Genomic DNA, 21238 nt, shown 5'->3' with positions numbered 1-21238 from the left:
TCTTCTCTGTGGAAATAATAAACATAGAAAGTATGCAGCTGTCTTACCCAAGGCTATTTCCTTCTCTTCTGTGTATTATTTTTCCTGAAGCATAACTTATAGGTGGAACAGAGAAGAATATGTTTAAATTCAAATTATGAATTCAAATTAGGTTTAATTGATCTAATGCATTGCATTTCACTGCAGATATCAATGGGATAGTTATACAGTTTCCAAAATTCAGCTACCTTAAGAACAAATTTCTCGGAGTTAAGAATGGGAATAGATATAATGAAGATACATTATATGTATTAATATATGTATGTTATATATGTGACTGGTATATACATATCATTAAGATGCATTATATATACCTACGCATTTCAAAGGATAAAATAATTTTAAAATTTGAGAAAGATATTAGGTAGGGAGAGAAAGGTATCCCAAGTAATGATAAATGAATATTCATAGTGGAAGAGTGCTTTTTCAGTGTCTGTGTGGTGAAATATGATGGATTGCTTGATTATTGGGGGGGGGGGTTCGAGACAGGGTTTGATTAAAATTTTTATTGGCAAAATTAAAAAAATGCAAAATTCCAGACAATTCTTTAAAATTACATGTGTCTGTCTTTCTGTCTGTCTGTGTATACATCTAGACATACATGTGTATATCAAAAGACAACATGGTGTAGGAACTCATCAGACTCAGGTTGTCAGGCTTGGCCAGGAGGAAACTGCACAAGCTAAGCTGTGCCAATGTTCTCACAGGCTTAGCCTGTTTATTTGTTTGTTTGTTTTTCTTTTAACCTGTATTTTTTGTTTGCTTTGTTACAGTACTTATGTTAGTTATTGTTACTTATGTGTACGCGACAGTCTTGATTTTACTCCAGCACATAGAACACCTAACGTCTCACACAACACAGAGATTTGGCCAATGGTAGACTGCCTGATACATATCTAATCATAAACTTAACTCATGTGTTTGCAGTTCTGCATCTTTCCCCTGACCCTAGAACTTAGAAATTGTGGCATATTTTATAAGCTGTAGTTTGTTTTTATTGGTGAAGTAGCATGCAGGAATGGACTATAGTGACCAAAAGCTTTTAAAAGAAAGACTATATTTGAGAAAGGCTTTTAGAGTTCTTTTAAAATTAAAGCAAAACCTGAAAGGGATACAAAAATATTTCTCAATATCCTGAATCTTTAAGATAATGTCATTTTAGAGTTGAAAACATATCCTTGTTTGTTCTTTAGAAAAAAATAATAATAAATGTTTTTATTCCCCAGTAAGATCTCAGCTACCGTTTGCTAAATTACACAGTAATGACCTTACTTGGAAAATTACAAAGTTAAAGTATAGAGAGAACATTTCAGAATGTTTCTGCTGGCTACATCTTAGAAAATGAAAAACGAGGGGTCCCTCCACCTGGCAGGGGATGAAGAAGAAAGCGTGTACAGCGAGATGACTGTGCGGAGTATTTGTGAGGATGCATAGCGCACGCTCTGAGAGGGTAAGGCTTCATGATTAATGGTGTTTATTCTTGACAGAAGCCTCCTTTATTTATCTGCAATACAGTTTAGCGATTTTATCAGGCACCTGAATGAAAAATATTCAGTCATACCAATATTGCAGTGTAAATTGAGTAGAGTCACTTTTTATTATATCTTTTTGCCTTATCATCCACACAGTAATTTTCTAGCAGAGGTTTGATATGGAAAGGCTGGATTTAGTCATACTTGACACAAAGCCTCTTCAATTTCCCCTAAAAGTTCAGGCTTAGTAGTGTGTGTGTGTGTGTGTGTGTGTGTGTGTGTGTGTGTGTGTGTGTTTCTTATATATAAACCTGTCTCTCTTATTGAAGCAGTTTCAGGATTTGAAAGAATAAAGATAAACTGTACAAACCTGGGTAGGGAACACTGTTAATATAAAAATATGTAATAGCTGGGAACTCGGTGTGAAGCTCTGCTGCAGGGTGAGCTCCTGGCCTCCACACTGAAGCTTTGTTTGGCTGATGGTCCCATTCTTCTAATCAATCACCATCAGGCCTCATCAGCATAAAGCCCCACCCTATCATCTCTTTGGGAAATGACATCAAAGCAGAGCAAGAGGGTGCCCCAGAGAGGACATCAGTAGCCACAAAGATGGCAGTGCAGCCACACTGAGGAAGAAAGGAAATGGAGAACCCATTTTCTGATTAACGATGGAGCCTCGCTCTTCTGGCTCAGAAGTCCTCATAAACCTGACTTCTGTGTGACAGTCTTTCCTTTAAGTATGAAAGTAGGCTCAACACGAGGCCAGGATTAATTTCTTGGACTCTAGAATTGTGGTTTTATGGATCTCTGTAGCCAAAGTGACTTCTCACACAAAACAAATCCAAGGTTATTGCTTCTGGGGTTTTAAAAAATATCTACTTGTCTAAAATCACTTAGTCATCCAGATAAATGTACCACTGTGGAATGAGGTTTGTTTTTTTTTCTCAGTATTTTTTATTCAATATATTTTTTATTTACATTTCAAATGATTTCCCGTTTTCTGTCCCCCACTCCCCGAAAGTCACATAGGCCCGCTTCCCTGGCCCGGTTTTCCCATCCACCCATTCCCACTTCCCTGTTCTGGTTTTGCCCTATACTGCTACACTGAGTCTTTCCAGAACCAGGGGCCACTCCTCTGTTCTTGTACCTCATTTGATGTGTGGATTATGTTTTGGGTATTCCAATTTTCTAGGCTAATATACACTTATTAGTGAGTGCATACTATGATTGATCTTTTGATACTGGGTTACTTCACTTAGTATGATGTTCTCTAGCTCCATCCATTTGTCTAAGAACTTCATGAATTCATTGTTTCTAATGGCTAAATAGTACCCTATTGTGTATATATACCACAGTTTTTGGATCCATTCTTCCATTGAGAGATACCTGGGTCCTTTCCAGCTTCTGGCAATTATAAATAGGGCTGCTATGAACATAGTGGAGCATGTATTCTTATTACATGATGGGGAATCCTCTGGGTATATACCCAGGAGTGGTATAGCAGGAATTTTCAGAAGTGATGTGCCCAGTTTTCTGAGGAACCACCAGACTGATTTCCAGAGTGGTTGTACCAATTTGCAACCCCACCAGCAGTGGAGGAGTGTTCCTCTTTCTCCACATCCTTGCCAACACCTGCTGTCTCCTGAATTTTTAATCTTAGTCATTCTGACTGGTGTAAGGTGAAATCTCAGGCATGTTTTGATTTGCATTTCCCTAATGACTAATGAAGTTGAGCATTTTTTAAGATGCTTCTTATCCATCCGAAGTTCTTCAGGTGAAAATTCTTTGTTTAACTCTGTACCCCATTTTTAATAGGGTTATTTGATATTCTGGGGTCTAACTTCTTGAGTTCTTTGTATATATTGGATATGAGCCCTCTATCTGATGTAGGGTTGGTGAAGATCTTTTCCCAATTTGTTGGTTGCCAATTTGTCCTTTTGATGGTGTCCTTTGCCTTACAGAAACTTTGTAATTTTATGAAGTCCCATTTGTCAATTCTTGATTTTAGAGCATAAGCTATTGGTGTTCTGTTCAGGAATGAGTTATTTTTTAATGCCTTTTATAAACTTTGCATATTTTTATCATATTCTTTAGTATCCCTCAAGTCCTCCTAGATCTGTACCCTTTCTTACCCACACAACTTTATTCCCTCTCTTAAGTCAAACAAACAAAAAACAAAAGAAAAAGCCAGTAAAAAGCACAGCGTACTAGTTCTGTTGGCCAGCTGCTCCTGAGCGTGGGGCAGTACAGTGGAGCGTGATTGATACTGCCAGTGCTAGTCCTCTGAAGAAGACAGATTTTCCCCGGCTCGCCTCCTAATAGCTATTTGTAAATATTTTCTTGGCTGGGGTGGGAGTTTGCACCAGGCTCCTTTCCTTTATGTGAGATTCTTGTCTGGTTTGAGCTTTTGCATGTCTCCTGCATGCTGTCATGCTCTCTGTTGGTCCATATGTGCTCCAGTGCTCCTCTGTCCAGATAAAAATGTCTTCCTGGAGTCATTTTCCTCTTACAGTTAGTAGTTGTCATGACTGAAACTCAGCTTTTCTGTAAAATATGCTTCTTCATTATCATGAGGATGTGGCACCTAGACAAATGTCAGAAGGTTCCTAGCTATAGTTATCTCTTAGATGGTGTACTGGCTGGTTTGTGTGTCAACTTGACATAGGCTGGTGTTATCACAGAGAAAGGAGGTTCATTTGGGCAAGGGCCTCCATGAGATCCAGCTGTGGGGCATTTTCTCTCTTGGTGAGCAAGGTGGGAGGGCCCCTTGTGGGTGGTGCCATCCCTGGGCTGGTATTCTTGGGTTCTATAAGAGAGCAGACTGAGCAAGCCAGGGGAAGCAAGCCAGTAAGAAACATCCCTCCATGGCCTCTGCATCAGCTCCTGCTTCCTGACCTGCTTGAGTTCCAGTACTGACTTCCTTTAGTGATGAACTGCAACGTGGAAGTGTAAGCTCAATAAACCCTTTCCTCCCCAACTTGCTTCTTGGTCATGATGTTTGTGCAGGAATGGAAACCCTGACTAAGATACATGGGACTTGGCAATTTGCTGGGTGGCTACATGTTTCAAAATCAAAATATTTTTATTTTTGATGCATATTTTCTTTTGGACCCAGGGTATTATTTGCCGTTTTTGTAATTTAAATAAATTTTCCTATAGCCATACACTGAATATATTGTGAAGATATTACCAACTCCTTGTGTACCCACTTCTCTGTATTCTCATACTGTTGCTCCATGTTCATATACTTTGTTCCTTTAACCAGTGGGTCGCAACCTTCCTAGTGCTGTGGCCCTCGGACCCTTTAATATAATTCCTCATGTTGTGGTGACCCCAACCATAAAATAATTTCATTGCTATTTCATAACTAATTTTGCAATTGTCATGAATTGCAATGTAAATATCTGAGTTTTCTGATGCTCTTAAGCAACCCCTGAGAAAGGGTCATTTGACCTTTAAGGGGTCAAGACCCACTAGTTGAGAACAGCTAGTTTAAACAATCTTTCTCCCCTCCCTCCCCACCTCTCTCTATATGTATACATATATGTGTATATGTATAGATAGATAGATATAGATATAGATATATGTTTGTGTGTGAGTATGTGATACTGTCAGCAGTAGGTATTCTGTTACTTTTAGAGGAACAAAGCAAGAGAAACAGTTCAAGAAATAAACATAGACAAGGATGCTCTGAATAGAACCTCTGTTGCTCAAGAAATTTTTCTATTATTTTGTTGGAAATGTCTTAAGTCTTTACAATGAAATGTCTCTTCTTTTTTATGCCCCTAATTCTTAGATTGGGTTTTTTTTTTAATGGTGTTCTATTCATCTTGAAGTTAGTGCTCATACTTGGTTACTAATTTATTAATTTATCTTTTCTTTGAAAGTTGCAGTTTTTCTAACCTGCTTTCTATCTTCAGTATTCTGTTCTTTCTTCAGTCCGTTCTTTGATCAAGACTTTTTATATTTTAGCTAATGTGTTTTTCATTTAAAATTTTCAAGTTATTTTCCTTTCGGTGTTTATACTTCTTTAGAATTCATCTTTTATATTTATATTGTCTTCCTCGCTTTCCCAGCTGTTTGTGGTCTATTGGAATTCATTCAGAAATTTGTAGTTTTTGATTTCTTTGAACACTCCTGTAATGACCCTTTTGAGCTTTCCAGGACTGAATGAAGTTCACATGTAATTCATGTTTTGGAATAAGTAGTTTTGAGGAGTTGTGCTGCTCAGTTTCTTGTTCACTTACATATTTGTATTAAAAGTTGCACATCTGGAGTTAGATAATGAATTGGGTGTATTTACTCTTTTAAGAAAATGTATTCACTTGCTTATTTATTTTAAATCACCCTGATTGTTTCCAATGGGATGCTTGCTCTGTTAGTAGGGGCCACAGTGTTGTAAAGTTGGGGTGTTGTTGTGCTCTGCTACAGTGGCAGTGGGGACTAGAAGCTTCACCACTATATCACAAAAATTAGAATATTGTTTGCAAAGACAATCACTATGAACCTCAAGCCAGCAATGATGGTACAATAAGACTTGAATTCAAAATTAATCATCCTACCAGAACCAATAATTTAGGGGCAAAAGATAACTGAAAGTACTGAATGTACTAATACATTATTATTATTGTTATACATTATTTATTGTTGATATGTATGGAAATGAAAGGGGAGCAGTACCAACAGCACAACAAAGAAACCCAGGGTTAGACTGAGGTAGTGCTTGTTTAAAGTAAAAAGTAGAGGAGAAAATACATTGAAGAAGAAATGGTTGGCGTGAAGAAGAGGGCATAAGGAACTCTTTTAGCTGGAGAATGACTGAAAAGAGAGAAGTAAAGACAGAATTAAATGAAGAAAGCCATCCCCAGTTCCTAAGGAGGCTTAGCTGAAGAAGTTACACATTCCTCAGTAACTAACCTGTGTTTTCCAGTGTTGAGGTAAATGGAATAAGAAAGAACAGGGGCCATGGCGGAGTAGGGTGGTGCTTAGAGTTTGAGTGACTGGTTTCCTGTATTGCCTGGCTCCTGCTCCTCTGTAGTTCTGCTCTGGCTTCTGTACCTTTCTTTGGGACATCTGGTGGCAGCTGACAATCTAAGCCCCTTGTACTATAATACGAATCACAGGAGCACAGGACCACCACCAACACCTGGGGACCAATGGTGTGACTGGCAGGTGAAATCCCATCTGTGAAGTACTGTCTACTGAGCTGGGGTCTTTTTGAAATGGTGTCCTTCACTTGCTCCAAGCTGAGTCTGCCTCTTCTAATGACCACATGTTCATTCCTGTTTCAAGCCACTCAGTGCCATGACTGCCTTATTTCAGGACTAAAGATCTACTCTATGCCCTGTGTTTCATGACACAAGGGCCAGGTAACTGAGCTACTGACTCAGTAGGGGTCCTTTCCAAATGAGATCCACAACAGTTTTGTCAATGAAAGCACAGCATATCCACCCTTTGCTGGGTTTTCCTTTTTCTCTGTTCTTTTTTACCACATCTGTGGCTATTATTCAGATGTCTTTAGCCTGTCTGTCATAGCTGTGTCTCCTTGAGTTGGCTGGGTGGAATTCCTTTCTCCTTGTCCCCTCTAAGTGGGCTCTGGACTTTCTCTCCTTCTATGAAAGTTCTGTTTTTTTAATTCCTCTTAAGGATAAAAATTCATATGCCATCTGACTTCTTTCACCATCGTTGTCTACATTATTCTTGTAAACTCTGTAAGGCTATACCTACAGGTTCTTGACTATCTTCCTCTTTTATTCTGCCTTTTGAGTATTATTTTCAGTATGGATATTCATCAAATTACAGAAAATAGGTTCTGTAGGTAGTGGGTAGTTGTTAGGAAAATTTCTTAAGCTTGTTGCTTATTTGAAAAGAAAAACAGTTCTAGGACTAGAGTGATGATTCAGTGGTTAAGAACACTGGCTGATCTAGAGAACTCTAGTTCAATTCCAAACATCCACCTGTAGCTCCACTCACAGGAAATCTTATTCCTGATACTGGGCACTGAACATGCTAGGCACAGGCTTGCTATACAGACATGCATGCTGTCAAAACACCCATACACATAAAATAGAATAAAATAATAAAATATTTATTTAAAAATGCCTTCCTTTAGAAATGAAATGAAAGTTATTGGATTAAAATGAGACAATAGCTTGGATCAATGTGCTAAGAGGTACCATGTAGGTGCTACTAGAGGATGTCAAAGATGTCCAGTAGCTGGGCTTACTGCCTTCAAAAAAGCTAATGTCCTCTAAGGCCAAGAAGAAAACTATTATAAACAGACTGTGGCAGTGAGGAGACTGCCTTTCCCCAGGTAACCCCCATTAGTAACAGCAGCAGCAGGCATGAGGCTTGTAGGGGCTAACATTTACAAAGCACTTACCATTTGACAGGTACCAGGCTAATTGCTTTCTGTTTTTACTAGCTCTCTCTATGTCTGTGCCTTCTGTTTCTGAGATTCAAAGATCTTAAGTAGATATATTCTAACATTACCAGAAAATATGCCTAAAGTAACATTAATTAAAGTATATACTTAAAATAGTTGTTTGTAATCTCTTACTATGCATGCCACAGTCTCTTGGTTTCATGCTTCCATTGGGGGTCTTGGGAATATATTCCCTCCAAATAATAAGGAAACTTCTTAGCCAGGCGTGGTGGTACACACTTGTAATCCTAGCACTTGGGAGGCAAGGGGAAGGCCCATTCCTGAGTTCAAGGCCAGCCTGGTCTACAGAGTGAGTTCCAGGACAGCCAGGGCTACACAGAGAAACCCTGTCTCGAAAAACCAAAAAAAAAAAAAAAAAAGTATATATAAATATATGAATGTAAATATATTTATTTATATAAATACATATATTACATATATGTATATATAAATATAAAAATATGTGTGTGTATATGTGTATATATATATATATATATATATATATATATATATATATATGGAAACTTCTTTATGTTATATAAAATGCATAATGTATTAAAATACTTTTGGATTTTTTCGTTTTTGTTTGTTTGTTTGTTTTGAGGCAGGGTCTTTCTACATAGCTCTTGCTGTCCTGGAACTTACCACTTTTAATATGTTTTAGTGTCTTTTTTGTTGCTGTGATGATATATCCTGAGATAGTTTGTTTTGGCTCACAGTTCAAGAGTGCAGCCTATCATGGAGGGTACTCAATCAAGCACTTGGCTATTCTAGGAACTTAGCATCCAGGGATGGGGTATCACCAGCACTTTATATTTTCTTCAGATTTAATCATTTATTTTATTATTCTTTGTGTGCACATTTGGAGGTGAGAGAATAAATGGTGTCATTCAAAGTAGGTGGGTCTTCCCTCCTCAATTAGCACAATTAAGAGGGTTCCCCACGGGTTTGCTCCTAGGTGATTTTACATTCTGTCTGTCTAGTGGACAACACTAACCATCACAGTAACTATGTTGCTAGATGCACAGTTCTTTTTTTAAGAGAAAAAAAAAAGATGTCTTTTTATTGCACATAGTAAAATGGTATGTTTGTATAAGATACTGGCATTATTTGTTTGAAAGCTATACTTTCTAAAGTTATAACTTTGAGTATAATATGTATCTATGTTAAAATCAAAACTCTTTATTTAGATGCCATCTTATTACCTGTCATCTAAATAAGGTCTGCTGGATTGCCCACCAGTTTTTCCCCTGTCCTACCCTTGTTTCTAATGTGTTAGAGGGCAGGCAAGATGCCTAAGCCAGGAAAGGTGTATGACACCAAGCCTGATAGCCTCGGTTCAGTTCCCATCCTTGGAACCAATGTGGTGGGAGCAGAAAACTAACTCCTCTAAGTTGTCCTCTGACCTGCAAGTGTGTGTCATGATGTATGTTTGTATGTCCATCTGTGTGCTCCCACACACATAATAATATAATAAAATACATAGTTAAATATGAAATTAAATCTAGTGTCAGATTCATGTAGCTTGCTTGCTTTCTTTCTTTCTTTCTTTCTTTCTTTCTTTCTTTCTTTCTTTCTTTCTTTCTTTCTTTCTTTCTTTCTTTCTTTCTTCCTTCCTTCCTTCCTTCCTTCCTTCCTTCCTTCCTTCCTTAACCGGTCAGGAAGAACTATGAGAACATCATCTCACAAATATGAGACCATTATCTCCCAAAGACTTACTTGAACAAGTAGTGTGTTCATTGAAAGCATTTTTACAAAACAAACAAACAAACAAAAAAAAAACAAAAAAGGAAAGAAAGCCCTGTACATCATAATCAATTGGACAGACTTTTATTTAATTTTAGACTTTTATTTAATTTTTCAACTTTGGAAGTTTAATCTTTTAGTGGGGATGATGGTAGTAACATTTTTATCAAATTGATCTTAGTCATTATCTCTGGGCAGAATAAAACCCGTTTTAGCTGCAGCCCATTCCAGTGGTCCTATAGCATGGTACGTAGATAGAAGGATATGCATCGGTGAATGTGATGTTTCTTTGCTTCTCCATTGACAAGAAACTTCTGATTTGCTTTAGCAAAAGCTTTCTCTACTCCCGAAACTTGTATATACAGTCCGTCTTCTGTCTTCTGTCTTCCGTCTTCTGTCCTCTACTTGGCACTTTTACCACCGACTTAACAAGTCTAATGTTGTCCAATAATAGCAAATGTTATATTATTTGTACTACTTTTGTATTATTTGTACTACTTTTAAGGTCACCAGACTTTTTATAAATTTGAAAAAATATTATATATCTGTAGTTTGTCTAAATTTAATTGATGGCAACTACTATTAGAAATTTCAATATGTGCAGCACTGAGAAAATAGTGTATCTTCTGAAAAAGTGATGAACAGTATTGCAAAAGAGTGCAGGGACTGCATACAGCTCAGTGAACTGCAGTGAGTCTCCATAAATAAAGGCATCTGCCAGTTGAGCAAGACTAGAAAGAGAACATTGTAGCATACCTGTTGTCTATGCTGCACATCACCATGAGCACAGGGATGAATATTCTGATATCCTTATGTTTATAACATTGGCTTTAAGTGTTATTAAACTTTATATAAGTAGCTATACTACCTATAGTAATCTTTCAGCTGAATATTCTGTCCAATGCCTCTCATTATAGTTCATTCATTTTTATAACTTTGCTACTTTTTGTTCACTATCCTACCATTAGACAGCTGTTTCTAATTTTATAAAGGATAAAGAATGCTTCCGTGATCTTCTAGTCCAGATGTCACATGTGCATTCATTAGTATATGAATAGTAAAATAATAATAACTGGGTAGTAAAATACAAATTTATTCAAATAGCCAATCCATAGCTGTGCTTTCATAAGGAGGGTCTAGCCTATGCTAATGGTGGCTGAGCAATCTCATTGCTACACATCTTTGCCTTAACCATTGCTTATTGTTTTTATCATGGGTGGCATGACTACTGTGTTAGTAACCCCATAAAATGGATGAACCAGTGATACCCAGTTTGGTTAGAGAAGGATATCTAATTCTTACTAAGAAATCCAGCCATTTTTTTGCAATGGGTTTTTGTTGGTTTATTTCCTTAGTGGCAGCATATCGTAGTATACTATTAAAATGATATAATAATCCTCTATTCTTTTTTTTCCGTAATCTAGTTTCTTGACCTTATAAAATTAGTCTTCAATTATAGTCGCAAACAAAAACAATTTTATGTTGTTTGATTGCCTTTGGGGAGATCATTAAAATAGTCTTTACTGGTCTAAGACTGTTCTTGCTGCACATTTCTCAGATTCCTATGGGCATCGAGAAACAAAGCAGGATTGACTCTTTATGCCTTGAACAAACAACTGTAAAATCTTAGAGGAGGTTTTCCCTGTGTGGGTATGCTGGGGCTCTGAGTTCCCCCAAGATGCAGAGAAACAGCCCATCCTTCCGTGCCAGCTGGAACTCAGTCTGCGTTTAATACAGTTTCATCGAGAGGACCATTGCCATGTTACTGTAATTCTCTGCGACAACATGGCGTGGTTTATGTCTGGTTTTAAACCAGTTTGAAATATCATTGCTTTTCTGCATATTTGTTGCTTGTTCTTTCTGATCTCAGCAGTTTAGCACACATGGTTCCAGAATATGAAGGCAGAGAAGTCTTAGTAATCTTCACTTCTATTCTTACGTGGATCCACTAAAAGAATAAACCAACAGAAAACAAATCTTTTTTTTTTCTTTCTTATTGCTATTTCAGTCAATTGAATACTTTTTTAAAACAAGTTTGACAGATTCTACCAGGTCAAGTTTATGATAGTTTATAAAATATATCCATTTGTATGTGTTTTGTGGCTGCCTCTATATTTCCTTATATACAATTTATCCCCCCTCTGTTCACTATTTTGATTAGTTCCATCAAACAGCAATGTCTGCTAAGTCTGAAGAGTTTAACCTTCTTTCACAGATATGCCTTCCATTTCAAGAGTAATGATGGACAAATGAGCTAGCTACTAAGGCTTTGGAAGCAATACTGTTAGGCAAAGTCAGAAGTGGCTTTACTGAAAGACTGATTCATACACAGTTAACTGGCTGTTTGAGCCATTTTAGTGCAAGGATGGCTGGGTGCATCCTTAGTGTCTCTGCTTTTGTCAACACTATGGAAGTGTCATCTAATTCAGCTTACTAGGCTGTCTTAGTGTTCAGTTACTGTAAGGAGACACCATGACCACAGCAACTCTAAAAGGCACCATTTAGTTGAGGCTGACTTGCAGTTTCAGAGGTTTAGTCCATTATCTTGGCAGGAAGCATGGTGATAGACAGGTAGACATGTTGCTAGACAAGTACCTGAGAGACACTGGGGCTGCCTTGGGCCCTTAAACCCTCACAGCCCATCCCCAGTGACAGACTTCTTCCAACAGGGCCACACCTCCTCCAACTAGGCCACACCTCCAAGCCCTTGATGACCTTGATGACCAAGCATTTAAATATATGAGCCTATGGGGGTGGGCTTCATATATCCTTATTTAAACTACCACATTGGGTCCGAAGCAGAAGTCCACCTTAGAGTACACAGGGTAATGGAGCAGTATGGAAAGTAGACTTGCAGCCACTGCTGTACTTGGATGCTGAATTGTCATTTGGGCATCATTGGGTCTAGAATAGGTTTTGTCGGCCATTTTCAAAAATCATTGACACTGGGTTGAATGTGTCTCTTCTAATGCTCACAGCTTCAGGGAGGAAACTGCTGATGCCACACTGCACCTACCTCATGGGTCAGGAAACTGATGTATGAATTATAACCAACATCCAGGTCCTTTCTTCAAAGGCCCTGCATTTCATTAGTGAGCTCATAGTCTTAGCCACCCCATGTGGTTCTCTGACTTAATCTAAAGGAGTTCTGGGAAAATCAAGGAGGTTCTTCAGAGAAGAGGGCAAAACGGACTCATATTCCAGTTGATACTGTGACGATTATAACTAGATGCTTATATAGCAGCTGTAATTGTAATTGCTAGATTTTGCAATTGGCCAAGATAGCTTCAGCAGTGGTATGGATTAGTAAACTGTGGTTCATCTTATCAGGGAGTATTACATGATGCTGAAAATAAATGAGTTTTTGAAGACAAACAGGACTATGCCATTTCCAAGAAGATGGAATGTAAAATGGTACTATTATACTCAAGATTCAGAAAGGCTAAATTACACATTTTTCTGTCATGTGTAGCCTAGATTCCTTTAGACTATGAAAATGCAGTTATTTGGGATGCTATACCTGTGGAGGGGGGATAAAGGAGGATAATGGCAAATGGATCCGACCAAAGTTCACTGACGTGTGTGTGTGAGACGTCATAATGAAATCATCGCTGCAGAGTGAACTACACTCTAGGGAAGGAGGAAGGTTTTCATCAATAAAAGGACATTTAAGGAAACTGTTGTTTATTACTACGTGAAAGAAACCAAGTGAAAGGCTGAGTGCCCTTAGAGAACATTGAAAATGGCGAGAGCCTGCCTGTGGTGTGTGGTTCAGAGATATCAGAAATCTATACTGTAGCTTAATTACAAAAGCCAGCCTCTCCCTCTCCCTCTCCGCCTCCCTCTCCCTCAGCCTCTGCCTCTGCCTCTGCCTCTCTGTCTCCCTCTCTCTCTCTACCTCCCTTTCTCCCTCTCCCTCTCTCTCTCTCTCTTTCCCCCCCCCTCTCTCTCTCCTTCTCTCTCCCTCTCTTTTTCTCTCCCCCCTCCTCCTCCCCTCCCCCTCCTCCCTGCCCCTCCCCCTCAGTCTCTCCCTCTGCCTCTCCCTCTCTATCTCCCTCTCTCCCTCCCTCTCCTTCTCTCCCTCTCTCCCTCTCTCCCTCTCCCTCCCTCTCTCTCCCTCTCTCCCTGTCTCCCTCTCCCCCCTTTCCCCCTTCCTGTCTCCCTCTCTCCCCCTTTCTCCCTCTCCCTCTCCTTTCCCTCTCCCTCTCTCTTCCTTCCCTCTCCCACCCCTCCCCTCCCCTCCCTTTCCCTCTCCCACCCCACCCCTCCCCTTCCCTTTTCTCTCCCTCCATCCTCCCCTTCTCTCTCCCTCCCCCCTCCCCCCTCCCATCCCTTCCCCCTCCACCTCCCTCTCCCTTTCTCCCTTTCCCTGGTCAGTTTGACCAGGCTGACCTCCAACCCAGAGATGAGCCTCACTCTGTTTCAGGAATGCTTTGATTAAATAATTAAAGGTGTGCATCACTATACCTGTCAAAACAAAAGCTCCTGGAACTTCAAGATTTGAAGTTATGTAGCATTTCATATTTGTTAATCCTGATGTATGTGCCTGTTTACGTTATACAATATGATTTTATATGTGCAAATGTATACATGCCCTTGTGTATTTTGCGTGAGCCTTTGTATGGCACAATCATGGGACTTCTCTTAACCACACAATAGATACCACCCCTCATCCCCACAGACAGCATCAAGCTGACTGCCTCATGCCGCCTCTTGCTGATGCCTGTCTCCAGGATTGTGAATGAGCCATCACTGAGCCACCATTGCAAACACTTTCTTGCAGAAGTGGGTGACCAGATGGCCTGTTTCCTGAGAGCAGTTAATGAGCAGGGTGTTCAGTGCACACCTCTCTGAAGCCTCTCCCAGTCACCCTGTTTGTAAACAGTGATCAACTATCTCTTAGTGCATCCACCTGAAAGGGATACATTTGGCAGAGGGTTAAAGTCTAGCAGCTTTAGCTCTAAGTCTTGCATTAATCTCCTTTCTGCTGATAGTTCTCACTAGTATGTGAGTAGCCTTGAGACTATCACTCAGTGAATGAAGGAGTTAGGTCTAGAACCCCTCTGAGAGGCTTCTGTAGTTGTTCCCTGGGTCTTCCTGAGGTGAAAGCTCAGAAGGAAGCTCTGGAGGAGTCCCTACCACATCCTCAAGGTGCAGTGAGGAAACCAACCTTGGAGACTACCTCCTTGCCTTACTCCAGGATTAGTGGCCAGCCCAGCAAGTTCTCCATGGTTCCCATGTATTTATGAACGTAGGCTTGTCTTCATGGGCATGATTCTTCTAAGTGGCATTTGGGCTGATGAAGACAGAATATAAGAAACAGAATCAGTTTTCATTTTTATCAAAATTCAAAACAGAACAATCTACCAAGAAGGGTGCAGTGCTCCACCAGTGCGCAGTTCGTATCATTCAGTCTCCTGGGACCACCATAGTGTTTCCTAGAGGCATCTTGTCAGGGACTCAGTGAAGTGATTACTCTGTGTGTGTTCACTTGTATCTCAGCGGAAGGTTTATGTTTTAGAAGATTACTTTTTAACCAAACTGGAAGGATTGACCTTTTTTTTTTTTTCTTGTAGAATTAAATGTGAGCTTCCCCTGTACTCTGTAAGTGACCTAACATGTCTGAACAGAGTTTGATTTAACCAGCCACAGAAGGGTACCTGGAGGTTATGGGGTGGTTTTACAGAGACATGAAGTGAACTCCTCTGGTACAGCTTCTGCCAGTTTCTGTTTACTTTGTCAGATGTAATAAAGGCCTTTTAACTTCTCAGAAAGATACATAGCATACACAGAATTCAGTAGCTGTCTGTGTGTTATATACATGTATATATTATATACATGTATATATTATATACATGCATTGCTACATTTTTACAGATGCTAAGAACTGTAAGATAGATACTTCTTACTATTTGTGTAAAAAATTAGGAAACTGAAATTTTAGTGGATTTCTCCAGGAGAAACTCCAAGTAACAAATTTACATAAGGAAATCCTCTCACTCCAGGCACCTTGTTTCAGCTAATTTTCTAGGAGGGGAATACCGGGTCTTTGCTTCATATGCCCAGTCTACTGGCTGAAGCCATTTCTATTACTATCCTACGATCCTACTCTGACAGGATGACAGAGCCAGGGCCTCAGTGGGAGTGCCTTTGCTTCTCTGGGGAGAGGGAATAGCATTTTCATTACTTGGTTTTCCTCTCAACCATGTGTTCTCTGTGGCTGTGTCTCTCTCACAGTCTGTTCTTCTGGCCATGCTCTGAGCTAATGAGGCAGGCAGTGAGTACAGAGTCTAACCTGCCCTAGCCAGTTCCCTGGGTCATGCCAAGGAAGAGTCTGTGAGGGAAGGAACACAGTGGTGCACGGCCTTGCAGGTCTGTGTTCTCGACATGGCTTTCCCTGGGTTGCCAGTGGTTGTGTGTGGTGAGGATGAAGTTGCAGACATGTCTCTCTGAGATTAGATACATCAGAGAGCTCTGTAGAGTTTGCTCTTCAGGAAAGTAAACCTCTTCTATTATCATATCTGCTACCAGGGCTTGGGCTTGATGAAACCCTGATTCTGAGTGTTGCCTCATGGAAGAGAGAAGTTGCCTTTAAATCCTGGACATTGGTTTTCCTTCCCTGCGAGCCCTGTGTATGTACGCCGGTGTAGAGACAGACTTCACATCGCTTACAGGCGTGCCTTCAGTGTTCACTCTTATGGGCAGCTTGGCCATCTATAGGCTCAGCCTAGACACATTCAGTTTTGTTTAATAATAAAGCACTATATAAAGTAAGAAGTAAGTTTTAAGTGCTCCCATTTGGTTCAGTTAGTCCAGTTAGCTGTTAAGAAGGTTTTCTGTCAGCTAACGGCTGACTTAATATGTGTGTGTTATATTAGGGATCAAACCCAGGGCCCTGGGCATGATAAGCAGATGCACTATCACTGAGCTAAAACTTCATCCATTTTTGAGACAGTCTCTTAGGCTGGCCTTGAATTAATAACCATACCATAGGTCTTAAAGTCATGACCCTTATGCCTTAGACTCCTGGTTTCTGGTATTACGGTTACCTACTACCATGCCTGACCAAGGTGGGCTTTTTTTTTTTTTAACCTATCTTCAGAGAACTATGAAATAGCTCAGAACTCTGTTTCCTTTGCTCAGATAATTTGATAGTATTCCATCCTGATTACACCATCCTCATACAATAAGGTAAGAATCCTAAAAACTGGTTTATACCTGACAATTTTTCTCAAGGCTCCTTGGGTTCATTTAAAATCTTGTGCTTCTTCGTAGAATATGAAGAACGTGTGTATATTTCTTTACATATGAGATGCTTGTCTCATGCATATATCTTGTGTCTCTTTTTCTGTTTCCAGGCCTTCTGCCTTATCTAGTAGCCCGACGTATCCAGACTTGCCCTTCATTAGGATCTCCCCACACCGTAACCCCACTGCAGCTTCAGAGTCCCCCTTCAGCCCCCCACACCCCTACATCAACCCGTATATGGACTACATCCGTTCATTGCACACCAGCCCGTCCCTCTCCATGATCTCAGCTGCCCGGGGGCTGAGCCCTACAGATGGTAAGTCTCAGACACTTTGGTATTTCCTTTGCAACACTGTATAAAGCAGATCTAGCATATGGTAAGATTTTCCCACATAGCAGACACTGCAGCAAGTGCTTTAAGTTCAAATTTTAATTCCAGCTTAAAAAACACTGCTTTGTGGGTGATGGTGTCCATATTTTCATAAGAATAGCAGCATAGAGAGGAATTGAATTTGGAGAGTAATCAACTTGGGATTCAAAGCAAGAACTGACCGACTCACCTCCTTACTGTAAATGCCCTCCTCTTCTGCACTCCACACATGATTAGACAAGCCCTTCAGGTATTCCCATGCCAGTATGAATTCCCCAAGTGCCTTGCCCATCTTCAAATGAATGTTCTTAATGTTCTCTACATCAGAAAGACATTTATACAGATATGTCTCTGAAAACAGAGCTTGACACACAACTGTGTCTGGGGATCCTGATAAAACTGATATCTCTTGGGGCAGAACAGTGTGGAGTTGGGGACCTGAGTCTTTAATCTCATAAAAACTTCCCGGTGATGTTAATGCCGCTGGCCTATGGTGGGCCATAATGTAAGTAGGAAGAGCTTAGGGGAGGAAAAAGACCCATTATTATGTGTGCCTTCAGCCTTTGAGCATGCCACGTAAACCAGAATAATGAGAAATAAGAATGAGTAAGACTTTATTCCTGTAATTCCTGATGTTCATTTTAGACTTCAAATGTAGGCTTCATGCAGAGCTGGCTATTCATAACATCCTACCAAGTCATAACCTATTCCTTAAGGCTTGTGGGAAATATTTACTGCATCTTCTGTGTCTATATAAATGTTTCCCTACAACTGCTCAGCTTTTCATTAAGATACAAAATTACATAAACTTTCCTGATTGCTGATGAGGGTTATGTTTGCATGCTTTTTTATAGAATATAATTCACTGCCGGTGTTGCATAGTAAAGAGATACTGTGCAGTTCATTTCTCTAAACTATTCTCTACAACTTCCATTCCCCTAATTCTAACATAGGAACTATAGTCTGAGACTGTACACGGTGACAAATGTATGAAGTTTCTGTGGACTTATCCATTCTCATGTATTTCCAGGAATGTCCATCATCTACAAATAATTACTATCCCATATGTTTTCTTTTTAAAAATTCTGTATGAGGAATTTTTTTGTAATGCACCCAAAAGATACATTTTCTCATTTAAGCAATATTGACATTTTAAAAACTTACAAAAAAGTAAAACATAATTAAATTTTTCTGCTTGGAATTTGATTTTGTGATAAAGGATGTTATGTAGTAAATATAACCAACCATAAGGAAAATGGATAAAGGGACTAAGAAATAAGCTCAAGGTGGAATTGGAGTTGCTGTACCTGACCTGTAGAAATTTGACTGACTGAGGACATGGTAGTTGTAGTTACTTTATAGAAATCAGACTTGTTGTTTGCATTTAGTTATTGTGAATTAAATGCGCTTTGATCAATGGGTGGTTCTGCCTTCCCTTTCCTGCCTCATGAGACTCAAATTAATAAGAGTCTAAGTTACTTTTCTACTGCTATGAGGAAGTACCACGAGCAAGGTAATTAATGGAAGAATTTATTCAGGCTTACAGTTCCATAGGGATAGACTATGACTACCCTGGCGGTAGGCAGGCAGACATAGCAATGATGCAGTCTCTGAGGTCTTCCCTCTACAGAAGTGGGAAGGGGAGAGGGAGGGAGGGAGAGAGAGAGGGAAGGAGAGAGAGAGAGAGAGAGAGAGAGAGAGAGAGAGAGAGAGAGAGAGAGAGAGAGAGAGAATGAATTAGCAATGGTGTGAGCTTTTGAAATTTCAATGATTACCTGCAATGAAACATTTCCTCCAATAAGGCCACACCTCCTAGTCCTCCCCAGACAGTTCCACTAACTGGTGACAGAATAGTCAAGCATATTCACTTCTGGGGGCCATTCTAACTCAAACCACCATACTACCCAATCTATAATTTCAGTAATAGTTTCCTCTTGTAGTCTAATACTTTAAAAATAGTTTTGCTATGTATCATACTTAAAAAGTATTACATGTGGAAACCAATTGAAAACATTTGTTGCTAGGACTCTTTTTGCTGTAGATAGTCACTGTAAAGGGTCATGGCTCAAATGCTGTCCCTGAGTACTTTTACTTTTGGCCCCTAGCTACTTCATGGAACTTTTTGAATCCAGATTTCTGAAAATCTAGAGGCCACCCTCAGAAGTACTGCTCTCGCACATAAATTGGCAGGTGGAAACCAATTATTATCCCACTCATGTAAGGCTGGCTTTTGCCAGAGTTGTTCCAAAGTGATAGGTACATGTTCTTTTTGAATTTGTAGTAGTGGGAAAAAAGGAAAACGAGAGATTTTAAATTCTGGAGCATGAAATTGCAGCTCATCATTCAGTTGTGTGTCAGTAATGCTGTGCTGTTCTTTTTTTTTTTTCTTGTAAACTCTGACTTCTTGTGTTAGTGAGTGTTAACTCAGACACTCCTGTCAGGAGCGTAGGGAAGTATTTTAAGTATGTCTGGAAAGATATCACAGTTGTCTGCTTTGTCTACTATTATAAGAAGTATGAACATACAGTAATTGTCTATAGGAAACTGTTTTCTGTGCAGGGGGAGAGAGTCAATCATGACCATCTATATAAAGCCTTTATTCTGTTACCAACACTGGGACAAGTTTGTGTATATTGGGCTCCCCATAAATTACACTGTCTAGTTAACATCTTTGCTTTCTTAGAATATACATGTCTCCTCTGGGATCTCCAAATGACAGAATTGACTGAATTACATATCTCTAACAATGTGTCCCATCTTAAGTGATACATGACTATGTAAATTTTGAATTCATGATAATTTCTTTAAACAAAGAACAAAACTTTTATAATGTATTTTACTATTTTTATTCCTCCAGCTTTCCTTTCAGATAAAGACATGATACCAATGAATGCATACTTAGAACAGCTTTATTGTACAAGCCATAAAAGAATTGTATCTGAAGGTTAAATGGCAAGTAGGCTTAGAATACTTCCAAAACAGTATCTCCTTGTCTGTCTTGTGACTGTCACTGTCTTGTCTCCTCCTCTAGCTCCCCATGCTGGAGTCAGCCCTGCGGAATACTATCACCAGATGGCTCTGCTGACAGGCCAGCGCAGCCCTTATGCAGAAATCCTTCCCTCCGCTGCCACTGCTGGTGCAGGGGCCATCCACATGGAGTACCTTCATGCCATGGATAGTAAGTGACCAGGCTGGTTGCTGGAGTGCTGGAGAGTGGCAAAGGCTAACTAGGGAGTGGAGAGAAAGCTACAAAGGTTAAGGGATGGGCTAAATGTTCAACCTAACATAAGCATACACAGATGGAACCAGCCTTCGATGACCTGTAGCTTCCTGGTGAACTGAAATGTGCAGAGAACTGTAGTTTGGTAGCAATACTAGAATTGTAACTGACCAACAAATTACCCTGTTCTGCTTCTTGGGATATGAAAAGAAAGGAACAGATTCCTGTTGGACTTTGCATGGCCACTTCATGGATTTTTATCTTTTAGATATTAGACGTCACAAAAAGATCAAGAAACTATAAGATATCATTTATTTCCATTTACATACTCATATTAAAATTCAGTATTTCATTAAGATTCTTTTCAGGTGCTAAGAATACAGAAGGTTCATAATAATTATACTTAGTGGGGGGTAATCCAGAAACATTTTCAGATTTTAGTACTTGGCAACTAAGGAAAGAATATCATGTGATTTGCATGTCACTTGGTTCATGGAGATATCTAGTGGTACATCAGGATTTCTTTGGATAACAGTGGGCCTATGATATGGCTTTTTAGAGCATTTCAAAGCTCTCATCTCTGAAAGGACCTGTTTAGTAAATGTCCTTTGGCAGGATCTTGAGTAATACTGAAGTCCAGCCATGCTATCAAGTAGTCAATGTATGGGGTTTTTTTTATTATTTTGATTTGGGATTTTTGTTTGTTTGTTTGGTTTGGT

At 39.5% G+C, this 21238-nt stretch overlaps 1 protein-coding gene across 1 annotated transcript in view; it reads left to right on the top strand.

Annotated features, from left to right (window-relative positions):
- The window catches only part of Gli3 (GLI family zinc finger 3), a 291629-nt gene that overhangs the window by 176814 nt on the left and 93577 nt on the right, over positions 1 to 21238 (top strand). The window contains exons 5-6 of the mRNA XM_052157243.1: positions 17040 to 17245; positions 20331 to 20477. Of these exons, the coding sequence (XP_052013203.1) occupies positions 17040 to 17245; positions 20331 to 20477 (353 nt within the window). The remainder of the gene's footprint in view (positions 1 to 17039; positions 17246 to 20330; positions 20478 to 21238) is intronic.

This window comes from Apodemus sylvaticus, chromosome 14, assembly GCF_947179515.1.
Source record: "Apodemus sylvaticus chromosome 14, mApoSyl1.1, whole genome shotgun sequence".
Lineage (NCBI taxonomy): Eukaryota > Metazoa > Chordata > Mammalia > Rodentia > Muridae > Apodemus > Apodemus sylvaticus.
The sequence above is the reverse complement of the archived record's forward strand: the minus strand, read 5'-3'. Positions and strand labels throughout refer to the sequence as shown.